General features: G+C 35.3%; 1 protein-coding gene across 1 annotated transcript in view; it reads left to right on the plus strand.

Annotated features, from left to right (window-relative positions):
• Nucleotides 1-12,619, plus strand: part of H (transcriptional corepressor hairless) — a 249,032-nt gene that overhangs the window by 4,111 nt on the left and 232,302 nt on the right. Inside the window, exons 3-5 of the mRNA XM_085947934.1 lie at nucleotides 468-687; nucleotides 827-1,773; nucleotides 2,481-7,228. Of these exons, the coding sequence (XP_085804060.1) occupies nucleotides 468-687; nucleotides 827-1,773; nucleotides 2,481-2,509 (1,196 nt within the window). The 3' untranslated portion in view covers nucleotides 2,510-7,228. The remainder of the gene's footprint in view (nucleotides 1-467; nucleotides 688-826; nucleotides 1,774-2,480; nucleotides 7,229-12,619) is intronic.

Genomic DNA, 12,619 nt, shown 5'->3' on the forward strand with positions numbered 1-12,619 from the left:
TACAACATGTCCTGTTAATTTAAGGTCACTCAAAGTTGTGGCATCCGCGTTACAGGGTGCATTCCAGATATTTCACGCATAGAATAATTTCCTCAGAGTTACACTACCAGTGGAAATATCACTCAGCGACTGGATAATCATTGGACAAAATTGTTTTCCAGGAAGCATAAAAAAACCTACTGAGTTGGCCTGAATAAAATCTACAGGGGTTAAAGGAGAACTTAATCCAGCCCCGGCGGATGATTATATAATATTACATCATATTATTATTACACGTCCAGATGTCACATTGATGATTCAGTCATTATAATTGATTTATTTTTAATCAAAACTGGAATATACAAGATTTAAAAACTTACTTAAACATACTATTTGGTAAAAGATTTTCTAATTTGTATGTTTTAGAAATGTGATGACCAAGGATTCTCTGTAATATCTGAGCTGATTGAATAATTTAATGTTTTTAGTATCAGACGACAACAGTTCGGTGCAGTCATCTCCATGGCAGCGCGACCACTGCTGGAAGCAGCCGTCGCCCCGCCGCAACGTGTCTCGCGAACTGTGCATGCTGTACGTGCGCCCCGCATCCCTCTCCGCCTCCGTGTTCGCATTGCCGCACGCCCGCAGGAAGAGGAGACGCCCCCATGACCTCACCCCTGTGCACACGCACAACCACTCGCTCAACGGGTGAGTCAAACACTTCATTTCTTTTCAAGATAACAAGTAAATATCGTTGGTCAGGCATCGACTGGGATAATATTGTTCTTATTCTTCTCTGAGAAAGAACGTTTCATGTGAGTGCTAATGTCTTTCTCTCTTCTAACAGATACTCATCGGGGCACCGGCTGGTCAACGGGTCTGCGTCTCACGAGGAGCCCCGCTCGGAGGATGCGACGGACGGGCAGGCTGACGTAGAGCCCGAGCGCCTCGCGAGGGTCGGCAAGTTCAAGTACCACCGGAGACCGTCTCCCAGAGTCTACAAAAAGACAAAGAAGAAGAGGGAGAGAAAGAATATTGATAAAATTGCCGATGCCCTGCGGGAGAGAGGACCCGCAAGAACGGCGGCGGACGCCAAGGGCATCACAGTCGTCGTCAAGCGGGAGCACTCCACCGTGTCGCCCCGAAAGAGAATCCTGGAAAGGGTGAGCCTGGAGGACCGAGCGGGAAAAAAGAAGACGGCCGCAGTATCGCCCTCGCAGCCTGGACCGTCGCGCGCCCCCGATCGCCCGCCCGTTGCCAATGGCCTGCCCAGACGCGAACGGACCTCCAAGCCCGTCTCCAGCTACAGCATCCTCTCGATCCTCAGCATTCCTGAGGAGTCTGAAGCCCGAAGGAGGTCACCGCTGCCTCCCATCCCGCCCCCCGGATTGGAGTCTCCGTTGGGGGCCGCCTCGCCTGATCCCGGCCCTGAACCCTACCGACGGACGGGCGGCTGGGCTCGCTCGCCCCGCCTGCGCTCCTCCCCCTTGCCTTACTGCCCGCCTGGGCCCTCGGGCTCTGCGTCCCCGGCTGGCCACCGCCCCCCTCCTGACAGACCGCCACCCGTCAAATATCCATATCCTGAGGTGTCCTACCGGCACGAGGCAATCCCCAGTCCCTATCACCTATACCCTTCTCCCATGGCTGCCTATCACCCGATGGCCACAGGGCCCTATTATGCTGGTTACGCTCCACGCAGTCAGCCCGTGTGGCTCTTTCCTCCAGCTCCCTGGGCTCCTGCTCCCGCCCCACATCCTCTCATCTCGGACCGACCGCCGGGGGACGACACCTCAGGTGAGTCTTTCAACATTCTATCAAAATGCATTCTTTCCGGTAGCAGTACCAGCAAACTGTAGGATAGTGATAGGTATTTTTCAATCAACTGCAAAGTTCGTCTGAGAATACCTGCATTCTTTGAAACCCAACTCAACTTAGTACATATTAGAAATTCATCTACTCTCTATAAATTGACCTAGCTATTAATATTTCAATTCATAAATCAGTGATTCACAATCTTTAGTGTAGATTAATACACATATTAAGGTCCACCAGGTCTATTCCAACTCCAAAATCAAGAAAAAAATGTCTTAATGCTCTTCAATGCGTTTATTCCGCCAGGTAAGTTAGTTACATAACTTTTTGAGTTATGTTATTGCGACATTAGTGATAGTGCACTGTGCAGGCGGGACACCACACCACAAGTTCATACTTCGGATGAATCACAGATACCAACTGTAAGATTCGCCTTTTAGATAAACGCAGATAACTATTTTGCACACTGAATACATTCAAAAAATATTGGGGATACTTATTTCGAAAATATAATAAAATGGTGTTATTGGGTTTCATGGCGATACGTAGTTGGAATAGACCTGCTTAGATACAACAGAGACAGATGAAGTAGTAAGCAATGAAATATGCATGGTATGCCATGGAGTGCCACTCATGGCAATGGCAATCTTAGGATTTTTTTTAATAGTATATATATTTTTTTGTTGCAGAACTGCCGCTGAATCTGTCGAAACGCTAAACGATGTGCAATTGTGGCGAGATGCCGCCAGAACAAAATAATCTGAATAGCTCGGAGAGTTTGGGCCGGAGTGGACGCAGGGGCCTCATGAATGTCTGAGAATTATTAGACTGATACTACAATGTTAAAAGAAATAAAAATCAAACAAAAAAAATTACAAAGACATTATGATTATGTAATTTGTATTGTTTATTTGATGTCTGGATCGGCTTTTTTCTCCAACTATTCATGCTGATGATTCAATAATGTAACCTGACCGTTGTGTCACTTGTGACTCGTCACACAATGAAATTTATACAAACTGACCGGGAAACAGTGTTTCGGTGTTGGCATTGTAATTTTACAATTTGTAATGATCGTTTATGAATTTGAATCAAAACAAAATAATAAAATAATGTCACACTAATTAAATTTAAAATTTTGGACTATTATACACCTAGAGGGAATCAATCGTATGAATGTTTTGTATTACAATATTTTATAGCGATATGTGACTGTCAATCTAAGCAATGATGGTTTATTGTGTAAATACTTCTTTTAGGCTTGTAACACTACAATGCAAGGTGAAAATAAATCTAAAAACATAAGTGAAAAGTTTGTTACTTGAATTAATCTTCAATGCAAAATGACAAAATGAATGAAGCTATCAACTTTAGAGAGGTTTCCTACAACATATTTGTATTAAATCATAAATGTATCAAGCATTAATATTCCGGTTGATTTGTTAACAAGACATTCAAATATCCAACAGATTACCCAAGACGTAAATGTTTAATTTACCACTGGTATATATAAAATTAATATTGGATGTAAATTAAGTAACATCACACTGAGAGGAATAATTGTCAATTATAACAGCGTGTGGCCGCTAACCCCTTTACATGCACTGCATTATAAATAGTTGAGAAACGCTGTTCTAGACGTCGCGCGATCCTCAAAATCAAAAATCTTGAATCGTCGAGTGATTGAATATATTTTTTAATTATATTGTATGGAATTTTTGTATAAATAATATTCGTCTTTTTTGTTGGGGTGTGATCCATGAATTTCTTCAGTGGCACAGCATAGTACGTCTACCATTTTCTTTGGAAAATTTAAAGGTTACATTATACCTTTTACTTGAATCTATTATATTATAATATCTTTGGTCGATTTATGGTAATTGCAAAACTGAATTTAAATATTTCTTTCATGTAAACTGACAAAAGAAACTATGTTTGTATTAATAGACCAAACTAATGTGCTCACAATACTTAGTGAAGGTGTATATGTATGTGCATGACTATACGGCCACTCGTTGTACAACTTTTCGCTGTATTGGCCTTAATTATGGTGCAAAAAAATTGAATAAACATTTTGACAGATTTCATAAAATTCGTCATTTGACATGTGATGTGAATGACTCGGCTGACGTTAAGTCCTCAACAATTGCAACTGGTCCAGTAGAAATTGTATGGATATAAATGATTTTACGACATTTCAATACCTTGTTTTTTATTCTTGTACCATATTTGCATTTATCATGATTTGACCGAAGATTTCAGATATTATTGTACGTTCCATGTCTCTAATTTTGGAAAACTACTCTATAGTGATATAGCTAATCTTATAATATCACATTGTACAATACGTCGATCACCCCCCGTTAAAGGCTTATTGAATAATAATAAGGAGTATCATGGTGCTACATTGGGATGCAATAATAAAATTTTTAATCAAAAGTAAATCTAAAAAGAGATTTTCAATTGAATTGACTGTTAAGGTGTATCTAAATTCCATTTGAATGGTTAATTTTCTGATTACTGAAACTAGAGATCTCAACAAGTATTATTCTTACAACATTAAATTGAGTGCCTCATTGGCCGTTCGATTCCTGTGGTTGGGGCAAATTCATGTGTTTTTTTTATCAACTAATATTTAGGATCCATGACATGGATCCAATAAGTTAGTGCGAATTGCTAACGACCTATTCCCAATATATCTGGAAGTTAATATGCTCTATGTTGGAACTATCAAATTTTATATAATATCTTATTAAATAAGTAAAAATGATAAACCTACAGATATGTACCCTATGCATAGTCATATTTAGTTATTAATCAGTGGGCTTATGCGTTATGTAGCTGATTTTCGGGTTCATTACACAGTGCATGACTAGAGTTGGGTATTTCCCGAGAAAATTTCAATTTCGAGATTCGGGATTTTCCCGAAATGATAAAATTTTGAATTCTCGAGATTCGGGATTTCCAGAAAAGAATTCTCAAGATATCGGGGAATTTAAAAAAAACCTGTGTAAAAACAGACAATATCAAAAAAAATATGATTTTTTTTATTTATGTAAGAAGACAAACAAAATAGAAGTAGGAGAACAAAAATAATTCAAAACATTACTTATTAAAATAGGATTTCAAAAAACACAGACTGTCAATCGCTGCATCTGACAATTGCGTACGTTTTTGATACACAAAATTCCCTGATGTTGCAAAAATTGCGATCATTTTGAGTCGACGTTGGCTAAATTGTGTTAAATGCCGCGATCAGTCTTTGAACGTTTTGTGTCTTCTGTCCATTTTTTTTCATATACAAAATCGTTTTTTCAATTAATATTTGATAATAAAGAAATCCCGAATCCCGAGGAAAGATTCCCGAAATGTTAAAAATTTCATTTCTCGCGATTCGTGATAGAAAATCTCGAAAATTTCTCGAGAATTCCCGAAACCCAACTCTACGCATGAGTGACAGATGTCAATGGAGAGGTATATTATATTACAAACAGAAGTAATATAAAATTTAATGTCATTTTACTTGTTTCTGCCAAAACAAATTTGTGTCGAGTACCGATTATCCAAACAAACATGGAAGACTAACAGTGTTAAAAATGTCTTCACTGTTATTGAAACTTGAATTTAAAAAATGGCAGCACTTTCGATCGCTATAATATGCAACGGTGCCTATGCAGTCAACTATACATAGGGTTCATAATTATTAGTTAGTTTTACTTACATCTTTACATTTGGCCCTTAGTAAAAATAATAATATATCTACATATTATTATTGAAAGGATAGAAATGAATCTATCAAGGTTCTAAATAGATAATATTCATTGACATGTGGCGACTTTCGCTTTTGGGGATGTGCTATTTGCCACTACTAACGTGCGTTCGTGAAAGTAGCACAATATTAATATTGTACAATCCTAAGAAAAAGTACAATTATGTAAAATTTACCATGCAATAATATATACATAATAGTATTATAATATTACTTCTAGGGATGCACCGCATATACAGTATCTATAGACCGCACGTCACTGATAATAATCACACCTGTTAACTTCGATTGAAATTTGCCATTTTCCATATTGTGACTTCCATTTTGTGGACCCTTGTTGCATAATGTTACTTCTTATGATATTCCTCAAAACGTACTAACTCCCTTGTTTTTTTTATCACCTATTATCCGGATTGAAGCGTTATCGTGTGTAGTGCCTTCTCAGATGAACATAAGTCTTTTTTTTAAGAAAAAAAACAGATTGCTATATTTTACGATGAATATATTGTACAGTTTATAATATTATAAATGGAAAAATTGTAATTACTGTAGTCTATATATATATATAATTTCTTTAGAGGTGTCTACCTCGCAATGATCGATCGTAGCGATATTGTATGTGTTGAAAGATGTTATTTGTATTGCGAATCTATTTGTTTCGCATATCGTACGTGTGAATAGTTATTTTTAATGAATATTTTTGATGATTGCAAATTTTTCGGGTGTTGTGAAATATATCGCGACGTCCGTCTTTGAAAATAGCGGCCGAGTGACACTATTTTTTATGAATATATTCGAATATAAATGCGAAACTAACGCCGTGCTGCTGTGTATTAAAGTTTCGATTTAAATTTTACACATTACTATAATAATAGCAGGATAGAAATTATTACCAAAAATCAATGGTAATGTCATGTGCTTACAGAGGAAACTGATTTTAACCCTTTGCACTCGATCGGGTATCAAATAAGCATGTAAAATTATATTTAATTTGGAGGCCGTTCCATAGACTGAAACCGTATGTGGTTTTGTACCGTGTAAACATAATATGATTTCTGTTCATGGATGTATATTTATATTATATGGCAGTGGCGAAGGGTGGAGGTAGGCTGTTAGGATTAGCTATATATAGTTCACACTAAACTTTTTTAGTCATATGTATTTGTTTTTATTGAACTAAGACTACAATTTACAGATGGTGTTAGTCAGTTTTTAAAAATCAATTAAACCCTGCCTAAACGAAGCCATAATAGTTTTGGTCTAATTTGGGCAATACGACAAAATTGTGCACACTTTTTCATTCATAGTTATTTGTTTTCATTGGATTAAAAATACATATTACACATATTGTTGGTTATTTTTTTTAATTCATTAAGCCCTGCCTAAACCAAACTATAATAAATAAAAAATATTATTCTATTTATAAAATATTCAAAGTTATGTATGATTTAATTGCATAATTTTAGATATTTTATATATAGACATGTATTTTTTGACTATTATCTATTATGGCTTGGTTTCTCAGGGTTTAATTGAATTTTAAAAACTAACCAACACTATCTGTAAATTGTAGTCTTATTTCAATGAAAACAAATATGTATGTCTGAAAAAGTTTAATGTGCACTGTTTATGGCGGATCTTAACAGCCTACCTCCACCCTTCGCCACTGTTATATGGTAATGATGTTTATATACAGTAATACCCCGAAGTTACACGATAGATAGGTGGGTCCGATTAAAATCCATTAAGTCGAATTCACCAAAGTCGGAGTACAACTTCGCATATAAATACATATGTATAAATTGTGTTTAATTGGGACCAAGGACCAAGGACTAACAAAAACACTAATTTAGAAGAAAAATATTTAATAAAGTTGCAGTTCTTTGTACATACCTATTAATATGTACAATATGTACAAAATATTAAAAAAATAGTTATGTAAAAAAGTTATTTCGATGGCTTCATAAAATCTAACAAATTCATCTGACGACACAATGCCTCTTTTTTTCTCACAGAATTTTTTCGTAGCAAGATAATAATTTTTTTATTCCTTGCTTTGTAGCTATAACACGTTCTTCGTTGGAGGTTATGTTTTCTAACCTTTTTAAGCCTTTTTCAATTGTGCTGAGACCTTCTGTCAAGCTTGCAATTGTCATGTACTTTTCTGGTGGAACTGAGGCTGAAGTGTCAGATCAAGAACCGCGTAAGTCTAAAAATATTTCCATGAACAGATATAGGCTTATTAATATTGCACACCTTTCAAAACCGCATGCGGTTTCAGTCTATGAATTTCCTATAACACAGTGAGATATTTTTCTTTCATTGGACAAAATTCATTTCATGAAAAAATTCTGTGTGCTAAAGGAAACGGGAGATGAGTCTAAAATCATTACTTTTCAGGGCATCATAAAGATTGAGTTTTTCAACAACTTGGGAACTCCTTATGTGTGAAAATCAGTATCTCAACCTTTTCCTTGAAGTTGGTGTGTATAACGTATTTTTCAATTTTTAAGACTTATCTCCCTTTTTTTTCTGACGCAAAATTGTCATGCACTCGGCATTGATTCCGATGGCACATTAAATTTGAAATTATAACAAATTTATTGTCATGAAGATTTGGTCCTAATTATAGCAAACTTCAAATAAGAAATCAAGAAAATCTCAACGTGGAAATAATGCTTTGAATATTGATTATCTATATTATTTTCTATGTATTTTTTTATAAAAAATATTTACAAATTTGAATGTAAAATTAAGCATTTCAAAAAGTGGTATATGTCTAACTGGGAAAATTTTAGTAAACAAGAAAACGTGTTGCATAGTAACTGCGATATTATGTCGTAAAGTTTTATAACATCTTTAAAGCTAATTGAATTAGGATATATTGGGTATAGGGGTTGTTCATATATGATGTCATACCTCGTGGGGTAGGAGATTGGGTCTTAAATAATGCGATGATTTGTGATGAAGAAGGAGAAAAAGGTTGTAGAAAACATGATTACGATATCAACAAAATATAAACTCATTTTTAAACATAATATTCAGTGAAAACATGTTAAACTCGATAATCTTATGAAGTGTGTCATGATTTAGACAGTTTGGTATAAGATTTTGTGGCAATGGGGGGAGGAGGGTCAAAAAATACTGAACATCGTGTTTATACGTCATTTATTGATGACCCCATACGATTCCACTTTGAAATGCCTTTTCTTTGCTCTTTTCTTAACAGATCTTATAATCATTGAAAGATTTTGTAAAATTCTTTAGTCTTATTTTAAATTTAGTTGTTTTACCGTAATGTGTAGACCGAGTGCAAAGGGCCGATATACCTAATCTAACCTCACAGACTGATGACGATTGATTCCTCACTTCGATCCTCTCGTATATTTAAAAAAATTACCTTTAAGTCAATAAGTATTCATCGCCGTGCCTTCCATCCGACAATTAATTATTCTCATCGATCATTCCTATCATTAACCGCACGGGACAGTCAATAAACATACATTAATCGAACCGAGTGAAAGAAATATTTCCTTTTGCCTGATATTTTTTTCCGTAAATGATTACAGATTTCCACGGAAGTTGTGTATAAGCATTTACTTTAAAAAAGTTAAATTTAAACGATCTGTTTTCATTTACTCGGTCAGTTGTCACTAATCATACTCTGGACTGATACGACAGTTCAATCTTTAATGTTACACATCACCAGCAATGTAATATATTACGGTACTTTAAAATGATAATAATATGTGTGTATATAATAATGATAATCAAAGAAATTAATAATATTGTAGTATATTATGAAACTATAATAGAGGAGTCTTTTTTTAAATTCTAGTAGATAATTCAGGGACCATATAACGATTTATGGAATATTATTTTTTTGTATTCTAGTATTATGTGAAAAAAAAATTCCAAATGTTGACAAAAATTGTATTTGATAATGCGGATTTGTCAGATTTATTTTGATATTGTTAAATTATTGGCAAGCTTGGTTTTTATATTATATCTCTACGCGGCTACCCTGGCTACGCGGATTTTAATTAAATATAACCAATTGAAACATTGCATGCTCTGATTTCTGAATGAGATTTTCTCTTATAATAACGAATGTAATGCTATATTTCGTGAGGTAACTGCAAAAAGTTGGTATGTCTCGAAATCATGTGGTGGAGTAATTGTAATTTAAAGTTAGACATGCCCCTCTAAAATCAGGCATAACGCTAATTACTTTGTGATTCATATGCATGTTTTATGCATAGGATGACCTTGATTTTTTTTCCTAGTACATATTTATATATAGACCGTTGTTAACTCTGAATACCTAATTTATCGACTTACCAACTTTTGGCAGGAACCTCACGATTTTTGTTTGTTTTTTCTTTTTGTTTAATTCGCCACTCTGAAGAGGAAACGTGTCATAATCTGAGCAGAGTAATGTTTGAATTGTTTCAATTGAATTAAGATTCAGCGCATGCTCAAAGCGCACGGTAGGAGAAGTACAAAATTGGGATTGGATTATTCTTAAATTGTCATTATAGTGGCGCGTTGAGCTACCCGTCTGTATGTTTTGTAAATAGTCATAAAGCAGGAGAGTAGTAGGTAAGACGCACATATATTCCAAGGTGTCTCGTCGAGCGGTGATCGCCGCTTATGTCTTAGTCTGTAGTATATAAATAGTAAAAAATGTACAGTATTTTTATAGTAAAAGTAACCTTTGCACGGTTTAAGGTATCTTACGATTGTGCATAGACAGCTCTCTCGTTGCGGAACGCCTCAGATGACGTTTCGCGAGCGCAAACGTTCCAATAATTTGTATAGCCTTGGATTTTTCTTCACGCCAGATGCCTTAGACGTTGGAGGACTTGTAATTCCTATATGAATAAAAAGTATTTTACGTCCGGGAGAGGTATTCCGGGATCTTGAGATTAATTTGTAGGTGATAGTTTATTTGCAAAACTTCCAAGGGTTTGCTTTTCGTATCCTATGTTGTGAGAAGGAATGTATCGGTACGGGACTGACTTTTTATATTTTTTCATATCATCGTTATTTGTAAAATATTTCGTATCAGTGTAATTCATTTTGATAAATATATATATATATTATAAATCATAGAATGTCTGGTCCGTGGGTCGTGCGTTTCTCTTTAAAATGTGCCATTTTTAATCTTCTACTTGTTGCATACTTTTGTTTTGATCCGCACCATCTTCTCTGACATGTTTTTTCACTTATTTATTGTGATATGACTGAAATTGCTTCCCCGAGTTTTATTTTGTTTGTTCTGTTTCGCATCGGACATGACGTCAGTCGCTGTCTTCCTATTTAAACAACTGAAGATGATCTATGATTTTAAAATTATTCATAATTAAGATATAGCTATTTACTCGAATAAAACAAATTTTCTACAATTTACATCTTTTACTTCCCCTTTGTTCTCCTAATATTGTCTCTTATTAATAAGGGGCCTCACATCCTCAGTTGCTCATGAGCCTAAAATATCGGCTCAAAATTGGAAACTATTTTTTAACAATTATAATGCACTATCCAGAGTAAAGCGTCGATGACATTGAGCTACTTTACAAGCTACAAGCTGGCGAATTTAATCTGCTTGTAAACTTGCCCAGTGTCATCATCGAACTAGCTAACAAGCAGATTGTAAACAATCTACCGAGAAAAGTTAAACGGGCTACTTTACTCGCTGGCGTGTGGGTCGATCTGCATCAGCGCAGTAGAGCGAACTTGCCGGTAAAAAAACGAACTACTCAGCACGTCCTGTCAAATAGTACCAAAAATGACAGTTTCAACTCGCTAGCTTCTGAGCGAGTGGAAAGTTTTGTGTGTCATCATCACAATTGCACTAGCTGACTCGCCGACTAGCAGCTTGTAAAGTAGCTTAATGTCATCGATGCTTAACCGGTTTTACATGAGGTTACGCTGTTGATCGATTTACATTCATCTTATCTAACAAAGCAGTAATGAAATGATTATTATTCTGACAGCTGTAAAAGTCAAATTAAAAATGAATCTGAAATATATAATTTCTTTTGAAGACCTCAAAAACATATTGGACATTGGCTAGAATCTGATGGGTGCAGGTTCGTGTCCCAGTAGGTACCCATATTTTTTCTGACAGACCAAGTATCTTAAATAATGAATGCTTCATTCTTAAATCTTGTGTATTTATCATTGTACCTATAAAAATGTTTATTATTTATAATATTAATAATATCAACCGAATTTGAATTTAAAATCCATTAAAGTTCATTATTTAATCTTGAAAACTAACACAGCCTGCGAAAGTCCTTTTTTGCTATATAAAGCTGTGTTCGAATCCTGTTTGTGGACTGAACTCCCACGATGGCCGCGCGGCATAAGTTTCGTGGGTCCCAGGTTCGAATCCTGGATCTGACAAGTACACATATTGTTTTTCAGTTTGTGTATGAGTCAAGAGTATGGACCTATAAGGTTGGCAAGAGGCTGACATCTATTTCTTGTAAAAACAAAATCTGTTAATACAAACCTCCACTATAGCCCATAGAGGCCCATATGATCCTATTAGGATGGACATGGTCGGGATAATAAAGTGTGGACTGAGAGAAAAGTATCCTGTTATCTGCTACTGCTCCGGTGAGGTTTTGGTAAAGTTTGGACATATCGATACTTGTTACCGCCGACACGGAATTGAGTGTGCGTCAGAAAAGGATTTTAGAAATAAAATAATTACAAGATAAAAAGAACTTTTTATATACCACGTTTTTAAATTTTCTATTGAATCATGTAAACTTGAGAATGTATTAATAAATACTTTTTTGTACTTGATAGAAATACTGAATAAATATAGAATACTGAAATGTTATTTTGACATTTCATATTGATTTCCATAGTAACGCACGTATATATTAATAATTTAGTTGCTAGGACCCCCTTAGCAACCAATAGTGATTTACTTTTTACGCATATTTTCAGAAATAACTTTACATACAAAACAGAATTAACTAAAAATGAATTAAATTCTGCTTAAAAATGGCTAAAAGTATTAAAAGAATGCATTGTCGTCAT

This window comes from Rhyacophila brunnea, unplaced genomic scaffold (genome assembly GCF_057557595.1).
Source record: "Rhyacophila brunnea isolate RB1 unplaced genomic scaffold, BYU_Rbru_1.0 scaffold_20, whole genome shotgun sequence".
Lineage (NCBI taxonomy): Eukaryota > Metazoa > Arthropoda > Insecta > Trichoptera > Rhyacophilidae > Rhyacophila > Rhyacophila brunnea.